Source organism: Vidua chalybeata, chromosome 1 (assembly GCF_026979565.1).
Source record: "Vidua chalybeata isolate OUT-0048 chromosome 1, bVidCha1 merged haplotype, whole genome shotgun sequence".
Taxonomy (NCBI): domain Eukaryota; kingdom Metazoa; phylum Chordata; class Aves; order Passeriformes; family Viduidae; genus Vidua; species Vidua chalybeata.
In genome coordinates, this window is record NC_071530.1 from 117,229,308 (window position 1) to 117,252,686 (window position 23,379).

The window sequence follows — 23,379 nt, forward strand, 5'->3', positions numbered from 1 at the left end:
ACCTGAGTCTTTTATGAGTGTCAGTTACATTACTTCACCAACCACAGGTAATCTTTCTGCTGAAGAAGGGAATAAAGAGAAAAGACACTGATTTTTTTGCCACCTTAAGGTCTGTAGTCCCCTGAAGGCAATGCCATGGAACATAGCCAAGCCTTACATCCACCTCTCAAACCCATGCCTTCAGTCCTGGAGGAGATGTTTCCATCTGGAATATAATTATTGCTGCCACATGAACCTGCAGCCTCAGGCAGGGTTGTATCACTGGGGGCTTTAACAGTTCATTACTTGAGTTTGCCCTTTATTAGTTTATGCCACTGAGTATTTTTTTATTATGCTTTATTCTCTTTTTCGTTGTATCTTGTCTTGACCTTTCTGAGCTCACACTGAGCTATACACTTCTGGTGTTATTTTATATTTTCTCTGCTAATCTGTATGCAGGTCACCCAGAAGATTGTTATTGAGCCAAATCCATCATTTTCTATGTTTCTGCTTGGAGAAGTTTGTACTTGTTCAGTGTGTGTTCTTCCAGTCAGCCTGATCACTTCCCTGAACTTCTCTTTTTCATAGACCTGATAGACCTGGAAGCTTTGTTCCATCTCAGGTCACTGCAACCTGCTTCCTGGTTGATTAATGTCCTTGTCCCATGGTTCTCCACCCAGAATTGTCATCTCCAGTAGTTCAGGGCTCCTGTAGTGTAAGCTGTTTTCCCATTCAGTGCTATTTCTTGTAGATATTATTTGGTTTGTGTATTACAACATCAAAAGGAAGTCTCATCCCTCTCTCAGGACTTTCTTCATGAAAGTGAGTAAGATCATACAAATTTTTAAGTTTATGTAATAGCACTTCTTACCTCTAAAGAAATGTAAGTAATATGTTATGTATTTCTTCACAGTGCTGCAGATTTTTAGAGAAACCATACATAAGACAAAATGACTGTGCTCTAAAACAAGTAACAATAACTATCTAAGAATGTTAAAATTGGCAAAAAAAAACAGCTATTAGGTTTTCACTGGGTTCCCAAAATTGCCAAGTTTAATTATAAAAAGCTATATAAGAATTTGATAAACTGAAGGCTACATTCTATCCTTTCATCCAGGTCACTGATAAATGAATTGAGTAAGAGTGGGCCCACTACTGATCCCTGGGGAATGCACTGACTACAGGGCTCCAAGTGGATTTTGCTCTGCTCATCACAACCCTCTGAACTCAGCCATTCAGACAGTTCTTGACCCACCTCTGTGCCCCTTCATCTGACCCCATTTCCTGAGCTTACCTATGAGGATGTTGTGGGAGACAATGTCAAAAGCCTTGCTATGTATTGCAACGTATTTAGTAAGTTGACAATGGATTAAAAATCTGAAAAATACAAAGGGCTCATAGGTTAGTACTGGCCAGACTGACATCAGTTTTAGAGATGGCACTGAAAATGGGTCCCACAGTGAGCTGAGTAGTATTTTAGAAATGTAAGAACTAATGTAACACCTCATTCTTTTCATTTGAGAGGTCTTCTTTTTTTCCTTGCACTTGTTTTTGTTCTTAAGTATTAATTTTTTTATTACTGCAAAGACTGCCTGATTAATCTTACTTTTTTTAAATACTTCAGAATGAAATCTATAAAATATTTTGACATTTTGTAATAGCCAATTTAGTCTTAATTGAACAAAAAAAGTTTTCCTGGCCCAGCTCCAACCACAACCTATTTTTTTCACAATGAATGAGGTTGCAAGGAAATTTTAGATTATGAATTGCTGGGAGTAATTCTAGAAATCTAATGTAATAGCTGATCATCACTCATATCTATTCTCAATATTTTATGTGGAAGCATCAACATCATGTCTTCCTTTTCATCTGGAATAGGCAACATACCTAACTAAGCCATTCCATATGAATTTCAAAACCTGATTGCAAGGGACTTCAACTTATTCATTTTAATTCAACAAATATTGGGCTGAAATTGTAATGTGTACATTAAACCTATAGTTAATATTTTAATCTTATTCCCATTGTGTGCATTAGATTTCCATGCTTCTAATTTTCCAACTATAAAATTTACAGCTGAATTTAGGAAATGTAAATAGTAATAAATTGACATGTTCAATACAGCAAAGATGAGGGCTTAATGTCTTCTCAGTATATTGTCTGGGACTTCCCTGTCACATCTGAAGTCTGGTTTCTCACAACCTTTGATGAACAATTTTCCCTGAAAAGAACAGCTTTTGATCCATCTATAGGACTGATCTTTCCAGCATGTTTGGGGCTTTGTGTTCCATAGTTTATTTCTGATTTGTGTGGAAAATGTCCTTCCTTCATTTTGTGATGAAAGGCAACACCTTAGTCTGTGATCTGATAATTTGGTTTGATTTTCCATTGTCCTTATATAATGAAAAGTGGGATTAATTATTTTGTGTCATTTCCAAGCCATTCATGATTTTATTTTTTCTATGATTCTGTCATTAATTGCCTCCTTTAGAAAGGTGAACTTGTCTAATCTCTCCCTTTTCTAAACTCACCCATATCTTTGATTATCTTTGATACTTTTCTCTGTAATTGTTCTGATTCAACTACTGTCTTTCTGAAATGAGGAGAAAGAACTGTGTGTAGCATTGAGGATGCAGGACACAAGGGATTTGTATGGTGGCATAATGATGTATTCTACTTTCTTTCCTGTTGCATTTCTATTATTTGATTCTCCTTTCTGACTGCCACTGAGCGCTGAGCTAAGGTTTATAATGAACTATTCACAAGTTTCCTGAGAGCTAATATCAAATTTAGAGCGTATTACTGTATATGTGTAGTTACAGTTGGTTTTCCTTATGTGCATTACTTTGCATTTATTGACATAGAGTTTCAGCTATAATTTTATCACCCAGTCACTCAATGCCCTTAGATCCATCTACAACATTTTGCAGTGGACTTTTATTCTGCTTTGCTGCATCATGTAAATAAACTGTACATAGTTTTTATACCCTTATACTTTTCAGGGGCTGGTTGGCAGCAGGCTCAGGAAGAATCAGCAGTGTGCCCTGGCAGCCAACTCCACCCTTAGGTGCATCAAATACAGCATCACCAGCCAAAGGAGGTGATTTTACCACTGTGTTTTGCATCATTTCCACCTGAAGTGCTGTGGGCACTTCTGGGCCTCACGGTTTAAGAAGGATGTGAAGGTCCTTGGATGCACCTGGAGGAGGGCAGCAAAACTGGTGAAAGGGTTGGAAGACATCCTGTGAGGAGCAGCTTAGGACATTCAGCTTGTTTGGAGAGAAGGAGGCTGAGGGGTGGCCTCGTTACTCTCTCCAGCTTTCTGGGGAGGGCAAGTGTACAGGCAGGTACTGATCTTTTCTTCAGTTTTGATATCCTGTGATAGGACACGGGGAAATGGTTCAAAGCTGCACTGGGGAAGGTTTAGACTTGACATTAGGAAGCATTTCTTGACTATGAAATTAATGCAACACTGGAGCAGGTCCCAAAGAGGTGGTTGATGGCCCCAGTCTGTCAGTGTGTAGGAGGCATTTGGACAACGCCCCTAACAATAAGCTTTATCCCTTGGTCAGAGTTGGAATGATCAGGCACTTGGACCACTGTAGGTTGTAGGTCCCTTCCATTTGAAATAGCCCAGACCTATGCTGTTCTTTTCTATGAGGTTAAGAGATAAACAGTTTTTATTCCATGACAGCATGTAATTACTGAGAAGCTGTGGTTAGGGATCTGGTCAAAGAATTTTCTGGAGGTGTAAGTGTTCTGTATCAATCGAATTATCCCCCAAAGGGCTTTAATATGGGACTTAGCTTTCCCTTTCCATTATTTGTCCTTCTACACCATTCTGTCATGTTTGTCCCCATGTCTTCATATTGAATAGTTACAATTTGTGCCAGTTTGCTATTACAGAAGCCAGATTGGCTCTCTTATTTTCTTTTTGGTCTAAACTGGCTTTTGTAAAAGTTAACATTTCAAAGAGCTGAGAGAGTTGCCATTAAAATAGACCTACCTGTGTTTCCTTTAAATGAGCCAGCTCTACTTCTGCTCACACTAGGAGGGAATTGTTTCAGCAGGGGAAAGAGTGACATAAAGTTTAACCTCCCAGGTATTTTTTTCAGCTAGTCTGAGATGCACAGCATGGTTTAGTAGGTTTAAATTTATTTGTACCTGAAAGGAAGAAAAGAAAGAGTGTTCAAACACCCTGTCCAAGAGCACAGGAACCCTAGAAACATATCCCAGATGTCCAAAGGTGCCTGTTTTGGTGATACTTCAGCTTCCCCCATGTATAATAAGGTTTCTTCCAAGGACTAAGGACCTGCTCTTGATGCTCTGGTGTCCCTCATGTAAAGGGGAAGATTTCTTGGCAAAGGTGCATCCCAGTCTGGATGCAAGGAGAAGAAGGATATGTAGGTTAATATTTTCTCTGCCTGACATAATCTCCTTCAGGCAGGGTAATTCAGAATCTCTCTTCGTGCCAGAACATGACCCGAATAAGCACCATCACCTTTGTCCTAGATTAAATCCGAGCTTGTTTCCCAGAAAGAAACTACCTGCTGTAACCAGAAGCTCAGCCTAGATGAGCCAGAGTCAGGGAGTCCAAAGAGACTTCCATGTGAAACCTGTCTCCAGTCAGGACAAACTCTCAGTGCAGCAAATGAGCAGTTACTTTTGCCAGGTGCAGACTCTCTTGCTGCATTTGCATTTCTTTTCAGGAGTAACTTCATGCCAGGAGTTAGGGCCAAATCCACCTCCCATATGCTAAAACATCCTGACACTTGGATCTGGGGCAAGACAAGAAAATGCCTCCCATACACCCAAAATGTGGTGAATGTGGAGACATACTCACCAGCCGTGAAGGGATGCTTGTGATGGTTTTGTACTGATAGTGGGAGAAAAGTCCTTTCTAGAATGGCTCCAGTGTAGCTTGTGTATTTGCATTCTGCCTGATTACAGGCTGAGCTGAGATACTTTGGAAAGGCTGTTCTGCTTTAGGATGTGCCCTGGGCTTCAGGCTGCAGGACCAGGCCCAGATGAAGGCAAAGGGAGCAGTGGGGTGCAGTGTAAGTGACAGGTGCTGGTAAGAAACAGGAGTGAGCAGGACATGAAGCCACAACACATATAAAGGGACAAAGGGACCATCTACTGCAATCAAATAAACTGTGCCAGGGACATGTGATATAAGAGATCACACTGGGTCAGACATGACAGGAGAAGAAGCTTTGGAAATTCATTAAACACTGATAGAAAGCAAAGCTTCACTGCAATTCTTGATAGCTTTTCTGCCCAGTGGGAATCCAGCACAAAAGCCTTTTAGCACACAGTTTAACTGGGAATACCTGAGCAAACTGATAACATTGCAGCTTTTATGGTATTCTTGTTTCTCACATATCACAGAAAACCACTCCATGAAGGATTATAAGGACGTGTGTGTGTGTTTATGTACATCCCTCTGCACATTCATTTTGCAGCTTGAACAAATTAAAACACTTTGCAGTGTTATCCATAATGAGAACTACAGTGGGAAGGATCAAACAAGGATGTGGCTTTCCCCTTCCACCATCTTTCATCCTACACCATTCTGTCATGTTTGTCCCCATGTCCTCATATTGAATAATTACAGTTTGTGCTGAGTGGGGACGCTGCTATATTTGTTGCCAAGCACATAAATTCTGCCATGTTTCTAATTATAGTATTGTTCCTTCCAAAGACAAAGAAACCCAGTTCAACTGTGCTCAAAACTGAATCATGTGTTCTGTGGTTTAAATATGGTATATTCATACACAAGCAAAAGAACACGTGGGGTAGATCATCTACTAAATATGCTGTTAGATGAAAATTGATTAGGAAAAACAAAGGGATGATCAAGAAAGATCATTGTAGCTCCACCTCTTCTATCTGTCATCTACTATTATTCATCACCCTAATATTTCAACAAACACACCCAAAAAGGCAAAAAAAAAGTCAAAATCTAATGGTCATAAAGGTTTTTTTTTTTTGTTTGTTTGTTTGTTTTTTTTCTTGGGTTTTTTTTTTCTTGGGTTTTTTTTTTTGTTGTTGTTGTTGTTGGTTTGTTTTTTTTTTGTGTGTGTGATTTTCCTTGAATATATTAAACAAAATAATAATAGAAAAAGAACACTGAACTATGCAATGTCCAAAAATATTTTGGAATTGATACCCACAGAGAGAAATACTGTATGTTACTTTTCTCGCCTGCCCTGCAAACCAGATTATAAGAAAAGTTTTCAGACAACCTCTGCTCATTCATGCTGCCTTATATGAATTTCTACACTATTGTGAATTTTTAACCAGCTCTTGGTTAATATTCAAAGCTTTTATTTCTGTGTGATTTGATTAATAGCTGTTCTAAGCTATTGCGTATTATTCAGGCTTTGGAGATTACTTCTGAGGTGCATTTCTGTGTCAGCCACTCCCACAAGTCCTCTCAGAAGGTTCCACTTGGGTCAATAATATGAGCAGGCTGCTAAGGGTAGAGGTGTAATTTTTACTTTCCATTCACTGGATCACACAGCATTTCCTGTATGAGATGATGTGTTAGCTTTGGGTCTATCTGTTTGGGTTGCTTTTTGTTTTTCTGCCATTCTTTGAGGTGTCATAGAATGGTTTGGATCAAAAGGGACCAGACCCTAAAGATCATCAGATTCAACATCCCCTGCCATGGGCATGGACACCTCCTGCTAGACCAGGTTGCTCAAAGCCCCATCCAGCCTGGCCTTGAACACTTCTATCCACAACGTCTCTTCTGGGCAACTTGTTCCCCTGCCTCAACACTCTCACACAGGCCCCTTGTCCTATCACTTGTAAAAAGTCTGTTTCTCGTAGGCACCTTCAGGCACTGGAAGGTGCTCCAATGTCTCCTCAGAGCCTTCTCTTTTCCAGGCTGAATAGCCCCAACTGTTTCAGCCTACCTTCATAGGAGAGGCTCACATCATCTCCGTGGCCTCATCTGGCTTCACTCCAGCAGGTCCTTCTTATGTTGGGGGCCCCAGAGCTGGACACAACACTCCAGGTGGGGTCTTGCAAGAACAGAGGAAGAGAATCACCTCCCTTGACTTACTGCTGTGGCATAACTGTTGTTACTGAAAGCTTTGCAATTTTTTTTCATATGATTTTTAAGCCATCTTTACGGATTAGCAGGGGCCAGAATAATATTATGTTCAGTCTTAGCTATTATTACTTAGGTATTTAAGATAAATCTACAAAGGTGCTTAGCTAATAGTGGGGATCAGATGGTTGTAATTCACTCAAATCTTGAACTAGACATCTTTGTTTCCATGTCACAGTTTGTCTTTAAATGGGTACTGCCTTATGGTAATATAATTGTTTCGTGCATGTGTTATTTACATTGAACATGAAGGGAAAGAAATGATTCAGTAGAAAAGAAGTCATTCTTACAGATTTCAATGCATTGTTGGAATTAAAATACATTCTCTGTGTCTGTTGTAAGAAGTAAGTGGCAATAATACTCTCATTATGTGCCTTCAGATCTAATAAGGAGGGAAAAATATCTTTTGGCATTCTATCAACAAAGAACATCTTTCATAATTGCAGTATAAGCAGTGAAAGAATTTTAAAAGGAGTATTAGCATAAAAAATGGCCAAGATTTGCAATATTCTGCTGTTCAGAAAGCAATTTGCTTTTGTACCCCCTGCATGCATAATCAGTTTCCCTAGGATTCAAAAACCTTCCCAAGTACCTTGTCACATGCCAAAGAGATTTACACTGGCTTTAGTCCCTGGCAGACATTAGGTATGTGCAGCTCAGGTGCAGATAAAGTCATTACCTGATGAGTTCTTTAGGAAATATATTGGGTTGCAAGACACCATCATACTTGAATTTCTTTGTTATATCAAAAGATGTGAAATATAGTGTGATCTGAAAGTAGCTCTGAAATTATCCTTGACACTGATAAGTAAAGGTGAAAGCAAATAAAAGCAGGTATTTAGAAAATATAAAAACAAGTAGCACAAAGTCAGTTTGGCAGAAATGAAGGAAGGTCATCTTTTCGCCTGCTTATTGTAAAATTAGATGTAAAGGGTTTTCTCAGTTCCTGTTATTCAGCTGACAAACTAATTAGTTATTGAATGAAATATGAGAACTTTGACCCTGTTCTTAGGATGACTTTTATTTTCTTTGCACACTGGAGAAAAGCTAGATGTAAAGTCTCACTTGTTTATCCAATTCCTTTTTGGTGATTTTGTTAAGTCTGCTCAGATGTAGGTCTCCTTTTCTTCCTTGTTACCACCCTCTTCCCCTTCGCTTTCCATTGTTTCGCTCTTAAACTTTCAATATTTAAAGTTGGCTTTATTTTGCACTTTTGACTTTCACTATATTCAATTGTATCATTAACAAGCAGTTAATATATTTCAAGATAAAACACTGTTCTGACCAGTCATGTTTAAGTACTATGTTCAGTGTTTTTACATAGTGAGACTTCCTTTTCATTCCAACTAGGAAATTAAGATCTCTATCACACAATAGACAAGCAAATAGATAAGAATTAATGCTTGGGGTGTATTTCTAATCTCTTCTCTGAGTAAAGAACAAAGGTTCCCAGATCACTTCTGTTACTATAACTCATCTTGGAGCACCAGTACCCCAACCTAGTCTGTGAGGTGTGCTCTGACATTATCATAGTGTTAACAGAGTACCTGGGTGAAATTCTGTGACTTATGTAATTATACACAAGATTGGATTACCCCGTTTGCTCAAAATCCTCCATCTTTCAGATCTCAGAACACAAAATATTATTTCTAAGGACTTGCAGCAAAAACAAAGGAGGGAGAGTAACCCATAGCTAAGCTGAAGAGCAAGAGGGGAGAGAGAACACACTATGTTTCCCTTCTTGCTCTCAGCCCTCACAAAGCTGGAACACTTCTTGGTAACATAACACATCAGTCCTCCCTCTTAACTGGTAAAGTCATTTTGGGCAACTGGGTAACGGGGTAATTATACATTTATGCTGCTGGAGAAATAAATTCCCAGACCAAGTACGAAGTGTCTGATCTTGGCCTGGGAAAATTTGATTGTCAATACGATTTTTAATTTAAAGCCCAAGAGACACAGTGGGAACAAGGAGAACAGATACAGGCTACAAATACAGGGTAGAACTTAAAAAATACAAATACAGATACAGATACAAATACAAATACAAATACAAATACAAATACAAATAATACAAATACAAATACAGGGTAGAACTTCAAAAAGCACAGTAGCTAACAAGTGTAAGTAGTCTCTTCCAGCCTGCTGCTGGGCTCCCAGTTCTAGCTAGATGGTATTCAAGAGGAATTGTCTTCTGCAGTATTAGCCAACAACAACTTCTATGTATTTTAAGAACAGACATTTTAGTTTCTCCATGGTAAATATATAGCAAAAGTCCTCACAAGCTCCCGTCAGCCATTTTTAGAGTCCTTAGCACATTTTAAGGGCTATCAGAGTTGTAATCTCTAAGATCTTTCCACTACAGCTGCAAAAGGCACAGCTGGACCAGACCAGCTCTGTGCCATGCTGATTAAATTAGCAGACAATACCCCTACAGCCTGACTTTTATTCAACTCAAATCAAATAGATTTTCGGAAGATGAAGGAGAAGGGAAAAAAAAAAAAAAAAAAACAAAACAGACAACATAGAGTACTTCAGCTATTGCTGCTATCTTTTCCTGCTATGTTTTCTGGACAATTTTCCAGTTGTTTGTGCACTTTCATGGTTTTAGATTTCTAAGTACTTTCAGATTGAGCCTCCCCCTGCTACCAGTGTAAAATGTTATGCATTCACCATATAATTCTGGAAAATGCAGACATACCTTTGAGACTGTCCTTTAATTTAAAAATTGCATTCAGTTTTGAAATTATCCATAATGATACAGTTTTACAATATGTTTCTAGTAAAATGTTTATAATCAAGCAGCTAGAGTACATAATTTTATAGAGTCATATAATTGGATAACTATATACTATAGTAGTAAATGGTTATTATTATGCTCCATCTATATACTGCTGTTACTCTGGATCTTTTTCCATTGTCATTGTCTTGAAATATGTAGGGTTATGATTTATTTGTGCTTGATAATCTTAGTCATATTTCTATCTTGCTAAATCATGAATACACACAGATACTGGGATAATATCCAGTTTCCCTTATGTATCTCCCATTCTGATTTAGCACTTTTCTAGTCTTTAATAGAGGAAAAGGGCTTTACAGTCCTCTCTGCAGAGTAATAAAAGTGTTAGTGGCAAGTAGGTAGCTTAGAAGATTAATTACTCATGTTTCAGCTTCTCCTCAGTAGTTGTTAACTCTTCTGAAAATGCTAATCAGGAGACAGTAATAGGCAGGATGCTTTGTAATTTAATGCATTTTTACCTTTTTGTTCAGTAAATTCACTCTTGCTACACAGTTTCCATTTTATAAGTTAAATTTAAGACATCTTGTCAATCTTCGTATCCTACAAATTTTTACTGCATAAAGATTCAATTCTAAAAGTTTCTTCTCCTTTCATACTCCCTCAGTCTTTGTAGGAAATTAGGTAATAGTGAAATTCCTTGCAGAATAAAAGGAATTGTGTTTGCCAAGTTACACTTTTGAAGAACCCCAAGACATAAATAAGAAGTTATGATTTTCAGTTCTCATCAGCAAAAAAGAAGTCAAGAAAAAGCCGTATTCAGTGCGATGACAAGCTGGGTGGGCTAGATGTGTACAAGGAAGAATGTAAAGTGCAGTTTCCATTTTCTCCAGATGGGAGAAATCTTCCAAATCTAGTTTACCTGCAATGTCATACACATCCTCTTAGAGCCAAGAGTGCTGTACATTTATTTTGTTTATGTGGATGGTTCCATGTTGTTGCAATGAGATCTCTACAAAACTCTGTAATTGCCTAACAGTGGTAAATGACCTGTTGTACACCTGACCTTGAATAATAACCCTGATAGCCCAGGGCACTGCTTCATGTAATCTTAAATACTTAGGGAGGACTCACATATCTGCTTTGATCAGTGCAACTGCAGTATGTGAAGCTGATAGAAAAGCAATCTCATACTGTGAGAGTGTATTTAAAGGCCACAGCTGATGCTGGCAAAGCAAAGCAGGGAAATTTAAATCAAAATTATCCAAATCATCAATTTTAATAAAAAGTATTTCAGTCTTCAGAAAATGGCCTTGATTTAAATCATCACTCTAGTTTTATTTTGCATTTGCCCTTGCTTTCCTAAGGAAAGGTTAATCCACATTAAGTAGTAACTATTAAAATACATTAATTAGCAAGTAAACATACATTTTTGCATTCAATTTGATTCTTATTTTTAATAGGATATATTCTAGTAATAGCCATTTATTAAAGCAATTATATCTCACAGCATATATTTGCTCAAATGATTAGTTTTTTTTAATTTCTTACATGTTTTAATAGTTTCTCTCAGTTTAATGATGGACAATTATATAATCTAATTTCACTTCTATTAAACTAGGCATTTACATTTCATGCCGATGTCCGTAGCTTAAGCCTGGAGATTTTAGTTAGACTAAAGCATTAAGGTCCTCTTGAGAACCTGCTGTCTGCATGGGAGAAAAATCACAGAGACTACTACTATTTTATTTCTACTTAAGGATATCAGCAGAAAATAAATTATGCATCAAAAGCCTTGATAATAGCATAATATCAATGTACCCAGGTTCCAGTAATAAGAAATTCCTTTGGGGACTCTCTGCCAATTTATTGCCTAGGGGACAACTGTTTCTCACATCCTGAGCCTATTCTTCACCATGACTTGGAGAATTCAGCAACACTTCTCAGCTAGTCATTGAAAAAATAAGGTTTTTGGTAGGAAAATTCTGATGGGTCTAAAAACACTGTGTGGTCATGTCCAAAGAGTTATGGCTCAAAGTTCAGCAACAAGTGGTATCACTCAGGGGCCCACAGTAGGACCAGTGTTATTTCGTGTCTCCACTACTGACGCAGCAGTATTGTGTGTCCCCTCAGCAGGTTTGCTGATGGTACCTAGCTGAGTGGTGCTGTTGATGGGCTTGAGGGAAAAGATGCCACCCAGAGGGACCTTGGCAGGCTCAAGGAGTGGACGTGTGTGAACCACATGAACTTCAAAAAGGCCACATGCAAGATCTTGTACCTGGATCAGGGCAGTCCATGATATCAGTACAGACTGGGGGATAAATGGCTTGAAAGGAGCCCTGCTGAGAAGAACTTGGGGAACATGGTGAATGTCAAACTTTTAACATGAGTCAGCAAAGTGCACTTGCAGTCCAGAAAGCCAGTTGTACCTTTGGCTGCATCACAAGAAGCGTAGGCAGCAGATCAAGGGAGGTGATTCTACCCCTCTACTCTGCTTTCATGATAGTCCACCTGGAGGGCTGTGAGAATATTTGGAGGGCTGAGAGAGTTGGGGCTATTTAAACTTCATTTCACCTTTCCATTTATAAAGGAGGCTTATAAGAAAGATGGAAATATGCTTTTTACTGTGGTCTGTGGTGAGAGGGCAAAGGGTAAGAGTTGTAAATTGAAAGATTGAACATAAGGAAGCCATTTCTTACAATGAAGGTGATGAGGCACTTGAACAGGTTGCCAAGAGCAACTGTGGATGCCCCATACCTGAAAGTGTCAAGGACAGGTTGGATGAAATTTGAGAAACCTGACCTAGTGAAAGATGTTCCTGCCCACAGCAGGGAGGTTGGACGAGAAGAGATTTAAAGTCCCTTCCAACCAAAACCGTTCTGTGTTTCCCTGAAATATTTTATATATTGTTTATTCTGTCTAGAGAAAGGTGTGTAGCCTAACCACTGTGTAGACGGAAGAAGGCTGGGGACAGCAGACTCTACCCAAAATTTCCCACCTGATTTCCTGAAGAATAGCACAGACAGGTGTCTTCTGAGACACTTAACTAGCCTGGGCTCTCCAGGTAAGACAGGCAGTCTTGTACAGTGCAGGGATCCCAGAAGGTTTCCACGCCTTGAACTCAGTGTTGTCAGGACAAGACCTCCTGGCTGTCTGTATTTCTCTCTGGATCAAGCCAGAGAGAAATTTATATATTTATACTATATATTTATATAGTGCATTTATATAAAATTATATAAATACTATATAAATTTACTAATATATAGTAAATTTATATATTTATACTATACTATATATACTTTATCTCTTTATCCTATTTATACTTCCAGGTGCTAGTGATCTTTGATGCTTTGGACATCCTGTTCCAACCACTTCATTGGTCCCTTTGAATGATTACTGAAACTCAAGATAACCAAATTAAGAATCTTCCAGCTCATATGCATCATAATTGCTTTAGTTATCAGGGAACACACATTTAAGTCTATCACTTGGTGCCAGGCCAATAGCCAACATTTCCAGTACCAAGACTGGCAATTAGCCTGATGGCTAGATGGGCTCACATGAGCATAACACTATTAATTAAACAGCAGCTGTGTTAATCAAGATAACAAAAGTAATTTGTTGGGATAAATATTTTATTAGCATGTCCATCAATAACGCAAAATAAGAGGTTTTAATTGATTAATTTACAAAAATATTCACACAGTGGTGGCTGTAACTCTGTTTAAGGACCTGGAAACAAGTCTCATCTGTCAAAGGGTATATTCCCACTTTATCACTTCTTGTTAATGGCGCTGTAGATATCAGTTACCCAACTATAACTACTTGTTTGTTAGTTACAAGCCAAGCATTGCTGACCCCTCAAGCAGCAGTACCTGACAATTGATGCTAAAGGGCTCTTTTTTCTCCTTGTTGCTTTATTCTTCCAGAAAAATGCATTCTGACTTTTAACTACAGAAAGATATCGTTGGATTATGGAGGGCTATGGTTAGTCACCTCATCTTTTTTTTCCCCTTGAAAAGACCACAAAATTGAAAAAGGGTATATATATACTTTTTTTTTCTCCTGGTATGAATAACTAAACAGATGGGGGAAATGGTGTGCTTTAAACAAATATACATCATAAATACAACAGCTAGCAGTGATTTCTAATGCTGAGGAATATAAAGAAATATATTTCTGAGGAGTAGAGAAAGGGTGCTGATTTTGCAAGAAGGTCATAGATTAGGCAAAGTGTGTTTCAAAAATTGAAGAGAGTGGGAAAAGATTAAGGAGGAAGTCTACTGAAAGAGCAAGATGTAAGCTCTTAGCACTGTTAAAACTCAGGCTTGTCATGACCCACATGTTTTGAAAGACTTTTTTGAGCACTTTTCCCTATTGCTTTCTCTGTCAGGTCATTTATTACTTGTTAGAGTGGAAGTCTTGCTGTGTTTTATCCAGTTGTCCAGCATCTTAGACATTTGAGAAATCTGCAGGAAGCACTTACAGAGATATGTGTTAGATAATATGCATGGTTATAGAGTACACATGTACATATAAAGAAGGAATTGCATTTATAGAAAAATAAAATTTAATACAGAATACTACTAATAAGAAAAAATAAATACATGATGGGGAAAGAGTAAATAATTCTATTATTTGATCTTCCTTCACAAACACTTAACCCACAGCCTGTACTACAATTCATTTCTATCATGTTCATTATTTAGTCAGCAGTTCTAATCTTCAAAATATTTTAGTCATGTTTAGGAAAAAGAAACAAACCCAAGCGACTTATGAAGTTAAATTGCACAACATAAATGGTGATCAGGAAATGTAAATAAACAGGTGACATCCTGTTATGAAAAATCACCTGTGTTCTGGTTTTTCTGTGGTACTAATGCAATATTTTTTAATTATATGTAACCTTCAGGTGGCACAAGCACTGCATCTCAGGTATTGAGTCAAGGGGTTGAGCTAGGAATGCAACTAAGATAATGAAAACTATATCTATTTTAATTAAGAGCTGAAATGAATGAAGGGGTTAAGTTAGAAATGTAATTAGCAAAGATCATATACTGTGATTAGAGCTTAACAAGGAAACTAATTGATACCAGGTGGGGATAACTGAAACAAGGTTAGGAATGACAGGTGATGTATGAAGTATTGTAAGAGCGCAGGAACCATAAATACCACTGGCTTCTAAGAATGAGAGGAGGTTTGGACTGTGACCAGCAGGCCAAGGAGCCCTGCCAATGTGACAAGGGTGAAGAGTTTACTATGAGGAAGATGTCTTACTTCCTCTTCAGAAGCCCACCAACCCAATTAAAGAGGACAATTGCACAGCTGTAATGGACATTCAAATAATTATAATATGAGGCAAGAGCTAATATTTATGTGATAGGCATTGTAGAAACTGTCCTGGAAACATCTGAATATGTATAACCCTTTTGGATAAATAGAGAGCAGGAGTTCTGACTTTTTTTTACACATGTCTTTGGGAGGTTACTCCCCATGTATCCAGCACTGTAATAAATACGCCCTCTTGTCAACTTTAATTAGTTGAAGAATCATCTGTCCATGCTTCAGTATGATTTGTCTTTTGATCTCTTGGAAGCCTTTATATTGTATTTATATTGTTTTAGTTGTCATGCCTGAAAGATGCTCTAAACTGTGAAATTTAAGGAAAAAATGTGCCTAATCCGTCAAAGAGTCTGTAAGCCACTGCTGGCCCTGGATGTGCTGGCAGCAGAACTGTAAGATCCCCTTGTCATTAATAGCAGGAGCTGGACTGCTCCTAACCAGCCACACAATTCTCAGCAGGTAAAGTGAGTGAATTTTATAGTTTAAAATATTTTCCTATTACCTACAGCCCTGCTGTGTCTGTGGGTCCCATCCTGCTGCAGCCTCCATGGCACCAGGTTCATGGGGATGGGCAGCTCAGGCATGAATCCATCCTGGCCACCTCCAGTGAGCGCCTCCTCCAGAGCTGGATTGTGTTTAGCTGGCTCAGAGCATCAGTGCAACAAAGTGATGTTCACCTGAGAGAGGTTGTGGCAATACCACACAGCAAACTGGACAACAAAATGCAGTCAGGGAAGCTGCTGATACTGTAGTCTGCTCGGAATGAGAGAAAAGTTGGATTAAAGTCACTTTGTGAAAACAGGAGTGAGGTGAATGCCCTGGAGAGGAAGCTCTGACAGGACTGTGCCACAGTACTGTGACAGCCCTCATTCACAAGTAGCTCAGCTTCAGCATACTGTAGTTTAATTCTCCATGGGAAGATTAATCCCTTGGAGAAGGATTAAGCTGCAGTGAACTAGGGCCACTTTATTTCTGAATGGGAAAGGCCACACAGGGATTTAATGTACTTTATCTTATGTGCATTGATTTCAGAGCTTTAGTTAATTCATCTTAACTTTTCTGAATTCCCTTGTGCGGACAAGCTTTTTGTCTGCAGAGAGGCTTTTGGAGCTGCTTGTAAAGCTCCTCGTGCAGCCCAACCAGAAAGCAGGTTAGAATGATTTCTCTGCTTCTGAAGGAGCTTATACCTGTCTAGATACTATTAAATTACCTCTTTCTCAGATGGTTGATCTGTGACATCCTTAGAATAACTATTTTAATTAGATTTTTTGAATGGACCAGAGAAGAAGGAGTGTTCTTAAAACTAATCTCTGCGCTATTTTTGAAATCTCTCATGAAGCGTCTCTTCAAGACTTTCAGATAGCATGAATTGGGTACAGCTGCACAAACAATATTTTCTCAAGATTGGACATGTCTGGCCATGCAGTTTAATAGGTTTCCTTGCCCAGTGGGATTTTCTTCATCTTTGGTCTTGGTCATAAGAAAATATTTTGTCTATATGGATACGGAGTGTCCATAGTGCAGTTTCTATTTCTTGATCCTAAAGATCTTAATCCCTTCCTCTTGGTGGCTCAAGTGACACAGATCTGGGTTAAGGAGGATGCTTTCCTGAGTGCTGCTGTTAAAATTATGGCATGGTTTCACTGTTGTTGTTCTTTGGGGAAATGAAACTGTTCATATCCTGCACAGTTAACATGAATTAAATGAAATAAGGTGCTTCCTGATGTCAATGAATCATGACCCAGTTTTACTGTTTAGTTACATCATGACAATTCACCTATCAATTGAAAATTTTGCCTAACAGTTTTTCACTGGGACGCTTTATGTAGCACCTAAAGACATCTCTTGTGGATTCCATAGTAGTGTTACTATTACTTAATTCTGTAGCAGTCAATAAATATTTTGGCATTTTAGTAAGCATATGAGGCGCACAGGGGCCCACATTCATATGGGAAAAGCCATGTGAGAACAGAGGTATTGAAGAACAAAGACATGTAAATAATAGCTGAACAGGGGGGTACAGATGTTTTCCACCAGTATTAATCAATAGCAGTATTCATCAATACTGATCCCAGTGAGACTAGGAAAATAGGAAAATATTTTAAACTATAAAATTCATATTAATATATAAAATATAAGTTATGCAACATGAGCAAAAGAGAGGAAATCAATTTAGCAGTTTGACTGAAATTTGTAAATTCAGGAAATAGAAGTAAATATCTTTAAAATTTAACTGTGACACCTGTATATATCGTTGTAGTAACAATGATAAGTGTTGTAAGTGATCAGTGTGTTCTAATGGTGGCTTTTCTTCTTTTTTCACACAGCTGATTGGATTTGTGTACGCCTGTTATGTGATCAGTATTTTCATGGAGGAGGAGGACAGCTGTAAGTACTGATACACACCTCACCATCTCTGAAGCCAAGGTACCTGGGCTGAGACTTAGTCTTGCATTAAACTACCAAGGCAAAGAACAAAGTTTGAAAAATTGAAGAATCTGGCATTCATGTATACAACCAATTATGCTTAAAGACATACTTATTTAGGTACTAACAACTTACCAAGCTGGGATTGCAATTTCTGAACTTCTTAAAGATTTGTGAACCTTTTACATGAGCCAGTCACAGTGATGAAAGTTATGTGATCCATGTTGCATACATTATATATATATATATATATATATATATGTGCATGTCTTTATGTATGTACATTTACATTTGAATCAAAGCTCCTGAAGCCTCTTAATCTGTTTTTCCAAATGACATCTTTATCAGCAGTAAAATGAATGGAGAGGACAGACCAAGCCATTTACAGTGTGCAGTATCACTCTGCTCAGTAATTAGGTAAACCTGATCTATGCTTACAGGCACCTAGACCATGTATTTAAAATGTTGATCCCATATTCTTGACTTGCTTTTGTCAATTAAACCCTTATATACATACTCATGTTGTTCCAAAAATTTGAAAATGTGCACACCTTAAGAAAGTATTTCTCAAAAAGTCATTAAGACACCATTGGAAAAATCTGAATATGCTGAACATTTTGGTAGGATGCTGTGTGAAAAGTGGTTGTGAGAATTGTCTGAGTATGTCACCATACCCACATAACTGGGATAGCCATTGGTAAAAGCAGTAGAGAGAATGGAAAAGTATTGGATGAGCAGAGGAGCAAATAGAAGAACAAATTTTAAAAAGGGACAATGTGTGATCATTTAAATTAGTTCCTCTCATTCCTAAGGTGGTAAACAGTAAAATAGCTCTCTCTAGGGGAAAAAAGAACTTATGTCAATAGCATTTTATGATTATAACATAAATAACATACAACTAAATATTTATTTATAAACTTTTATTTATAAATCTTTACACAGTTTGTTCTGTTTCTTCATAGAATAGGTCTAGTGGGTGAATATCATAAGAAAAATTAATTTAGTTTATAGGAAAATATTTAGTATATAGGAAAAGTATATAGGAAAGTATAATACCTGGAAAATCTTACTGAAAATATAATTCAAGTAATTAATTTCTGTGATGGAAAAGCAGATTGTTTCATTAAAAACAGTGTGAAGGACTATAAAGAAAATATTTTTCCATTGCTACAAATGGTACAATGTTCAGTTCTCCATCATAATGCAACAGACAGTATCAAATCTATTTTAATGCTTTCATTCAAAGGTTTTTATTAGGAAGAAAATATATCAAAGAGATTCTCAGATAAAATTGAGTGGTAAGGAGCCATAAGCATGTTGTACACATAGTGTACTGCGGAAAGGTAAAAGGAACCTGGATAAAGATGGATGCTGTAAAGGAGAGATATGAACACTTGGGAAGAAACATAAATAAAATTTAGGGCTTGAGGAGAAAAGCCCAGAAAATGCTTCCTGGGAAAACTGGAAACTGCCAATTAAGCAGGAACAGGTAACAGAGGGCATCAGCAGATGGCACAGCAGCACAATGGCTGTATGGTTTGGGATGTATAAACACAGCCTTTGCTCTGTGAAATCCAGACACTGCTCCTTTCCATACGGCTGTGATGAGTCAGGGCAGTAGCCAGGACTTCATAGGGATGGCTGGACACTTTGTTTGTGAGACAGTTACTAACTAAATGCCTGGAACAAGGAGGCTACATTAGGTAGGGGAGGTCTGCAGGCTGATGAGGAAGACACAAAGTACAGTGCCTCTGAAGGATAATCATGTGTGCACACGCACACCCATATGCAAGCACAGATGCATCTATACCTGGGAAAACAGACTTTTCCCTTTTTACACAACTGTTGGGTTTGTTTAGCCCTTTATAGTGTGCTTCACCCACCCTGTTTTAGGCGTGAAAGACAAAACTCTTAGGAAACTTTCCATGATCATGTATGGATATTCTCAGCTCAGTCAGAGAGAAAGAGAAAGGTTTTCTAACCAGGCGAGAGCCTGGGAAGCAGTTGGGAAAGAATGTAAATAATTCTCTAATCTATCTTGTTGTTCACATTGTTTATAGATATGTTCTGCCACCGTGCGTCATTCACTGCACACCAATGGTGTGGGATGTTTTTACTCTAAGACCAATGGAATTAAGTCACACTCTATATACAGAGTGGTGCATTTGAAATAAATCAGAGCTCATTTTCTTAGCCTTCTGATCTGGAGTTCTCTGTTCCCGTCCTGCTCAACAGCATCAATCATGGAAACTGCAGTCATGTGCTACAGACCATATGTGGCTTATACATTCAAGGCCTCAGGAGAGAGTTTTTTCCAAGTTAAGGGCTCTGTTCACTTTGAAAACATGTCTGTTTCAGAAGAGATGGGGGCTGCTTCATCTTCCTTTGATGGTGAGCCCACCTAATTGCCTTTTGAGGGTTTTGAACCATATGATACAGATGGAAATTCAAATCACTGAGAATGGAGAACAGGTAACATATTTATCAACCAATAAAACACATCAAGTGCTAAGGTGATCCAGGATGTAGAACTAACCCAGTTCCCATTCTCCTCAACTGACCAGGGGTCTGCATTTAATTTCTGCTTGTCTTTCAGCACTGTCAATGACAATTTATTCTGTTACAAGTAAAAATCACCTCACTTGTCTTGGAAAATATGGTGCAATGTCCTATGTTAGGAATGGACAAATTTCCCATTTCACTTGTATCTTTACATTTGATCTTCTATACTCTTGTGTGAGTAGGATTTTTTTGTTTGACAGAGAATGACCTGGGGTAAGGGCCAGAGCAGTGCACAAAGGACAGAAAAAGAGGAGCAAAGTGGAATAGATGCAGCTAGGAGATTTTACAACCATTGGAAAGAAGTAATTTTTGACTTGCTACTTTTTTATTGCCTTCTAAGATTCTGAATTGGAACAAAAGCAAATAAACAGCCCTTTAATATCTCACTTTGTGTCTTAGTGCCAGTTTGTGTTTTAGAGCCCTCTATGCTAGTAGATCAATACATTATAGACAAATGTTAACCCCTTCATAGGAATCCCACAGATTTGTTTTGAATAAAGAAACGTCTATTTAAGGCACAATAAGAAAATTGTTTGGGTTTGATAATTAGCTGAGAAGAACAGGACTTATTCTGGAGAAATTCATGTTGCTAACTTGCAGCATAATGAACAGAAAATTATTCTAGATGTAAACACAGTGGTGCTTCAAAACAGATTGAAAGTAGACAGTGTTTACATTAGGATAAAAGTCAAAAAAACCTTCAACTAAGACCAATTTTATGCATTTAAATATGATGCAGCAGATCTTTTTCTTAGGTAGATGCAGCTATTCCATCATATTTTAAACAATAGTTTGCACAGAATAAATCCTCAGCCATCTGAGTGTCAAAGCCTCCCTAATTAAATATACTCTGCAATATTTAGTGCATTGAGTTAATCCCAGTTCTTGGTCTAAAAGCCATCAAGCAGACTTAAAAATTAATAATAGCTGCCTGTTTAGCCTCTATTCAGTGCTTAAATGGATTTGGAGCCTGACATTTCAGCTGATGGACAATTTTCTGACCAGTAATAATGCTTGAGGAAACATTTATTTCCAGCAATTGCTCATCTTACCTACATTTCATACTATAGTTAACTTTTACTTAGAAGGAAGATGGTAGCAGGTCAAAAGGAATGAAAAAAAAGAGACATGTAAAAGGCATACTATGGTAGTGGGGTTATTACCTTCCATCATTCATCCTAATGAAAAAGTCTATTTATATCTCTTCCCTTCATTTTTTCATTTCTTTCTTTGTAGATCTATCAATCTCTATAAGCCCTTTTGAAGGAGTAGAATATGTGAAATCTGTAATCATAAAAGCCTGTCACTATCCTGTTTGTGAATCATTTTCTCCTAAAAATGAACTCAGAAACTGATTTCTACCTTGACAGAGTTACTGTTTTAATTCAGTGGAGTCTGGAGACTAGGCAAAATATATTGCTAAAATCATGATTAAACTTCTAAATAGCTTCTGGACTTGTTTGAGAAACAGTTGTTAGCACTACTACTACTAAATACTAGTTCATAAATGTGACACTGACACGTCAAAAGTGATTGTTTTTGTGATAGATAGATAGTGATAGATTTTGTGGAGTGGAAACTGATTTGTAAACAAATTGCATAAAGAAATAGCTGTGAAATGAGAGGGGAAGATTTGCCACAAAACTACAGTTGTGATTTCAGCATTTATGTACAAATGAGGCTCAAATGCCAAAAGGCCAATCCAATGAAACTTAAACTTCTTTTGTGCATGGCAAAAATAAAGGAAAGGGCTTCCATTCACCATGAAGATTTATCCCCTAAATGAAAACACAAGAACAAAATTAATAAACAAAAAAAGGATTATTTTTTGTCTGTCCTCTATGCTAGTCGTGTTCACAGCTCAGCTGTACTTTCAGACCACAGAAGAAGATGAATTTGTTTTTACAAATTACAAGTTTCCCCATATTGTGGTACCAATATGACCCTCCATATGCTATCATTAGAAAGATATTAAGTAAAGCAAGATACATTATTACTTCCTCTGAAAAACTACTGCATTGCCTTATCTGACATATGGCATTACATTCATACACACCACTGAGCATCTGTTGTCAGTAATCAAACAAGAGAAAAAGAATTTTATATCACATTTAATTTAATATTTATAGTTACACAGTAGATCCAGCAATGATAAATTTCCTATAAATATGCTAATTTCTTTTTTTTTTGCAAAGTGAATGAACAACTAGCTAGCAATAGCTAATATTAAAAATATCTGATTACCTTTGTATATAAGTATTCAAGTTTCCTTAACTAAGGAGTTTTTGGGAGCACACTACTCTCTTTACATTAATTGCAATTGTACATGCAGTTGAGTCCATTTACATTCTGAGAAAAGAAATTTTTGTGATAAAATGTTTAATATCAAGGACCGCCAAGAAGGAGAATTCTGCACTACTCTTCTGTTGGGCAATACAAAAATCAAACATCCCCAGTCAACAACTGTCCTAAATTATCTCCTTGAAAATAAGGACTTAACTAAACTTGTCAAACAGCAGCACAGGTCATCGCTGGGCTTTAGCACTCACCACTCTCACCTTTAAACCATAATTACTTGAAACAAAATGTGTTGTTCCTGGCCAGTGGATGAGTATGCTTGACACAGACTTTTAAAATTATAGTAGAGTTCTACTGCTTGGCAGAAAAACAGCACTATAAGCTGCCACGTTGACAGCATTCTCCTGACTTTAGCATTTCTGGAAAATGGGAGTGATTACCAGTATTTTTGGAAGGCTTGAAAGCAGTTTGCATCTTTCTGTTCATGTAGACAAGAAACCCAAAACTCCAGAATTTCAATTCACCTGTTTTGGGAAAAAAATAAAACCAAGTATTTTTACCAGGTATACATATTGCTAGGCATAGAATAGTAGTGGGTTCTTAACCAGATGTATTCTGTAGTTCAACTGAACAGTTTTCTATAAATAAAAAGTGGTCTCCTGCAAAGATGAAGTGTCCAACATACCTGTCCTCAAAGGTGGACTGTGACATCTGGAAAGCCAAGGAGCCCAGCCAATGCCACAGATGGTTCCTGCTGCTCCTTGCACTGAGGTGCTGCCCACATTTCAGGGTGGCTCAATCCCTGTGAACAGCCTCTGGCATCATCTTGCAGATGCCTACCATGAACTGAAGGAAAGGTTGTGGTGTGACCAGAAATGTCACCAGGCATATCCAGGGAGCTTCCTCAGTTCAG

At 37.8% G+C, this 23,379-nt stretch overlaps 1 protein-coding gene across 2 annotated transcripts in view; it reads left to right on the forward strand.

Moving 5' to 3' along the window:
- The window catches only part of NKAIN3 (sodium/potassium transporting ATPase interacting 3), a 339,758-nt gene that overhangs the window by 296,057 nt on the left and 20,322 nt on the right, over window positions 1-23,379 (forward strand). For both annotated transcript variants that reach the window (XM_053964086.1, XM_053964103.1), the window contains exon 5: window positions 17,507-17,567. In XM_053964086.1, coding sequence (XP_053820061.1) covers window positions 17,507-17,567 — 61 coding nt within the window. The remainder of the gene's footprint in view (window positions 1-17,506; window positions 17,568-23,379) is intronic.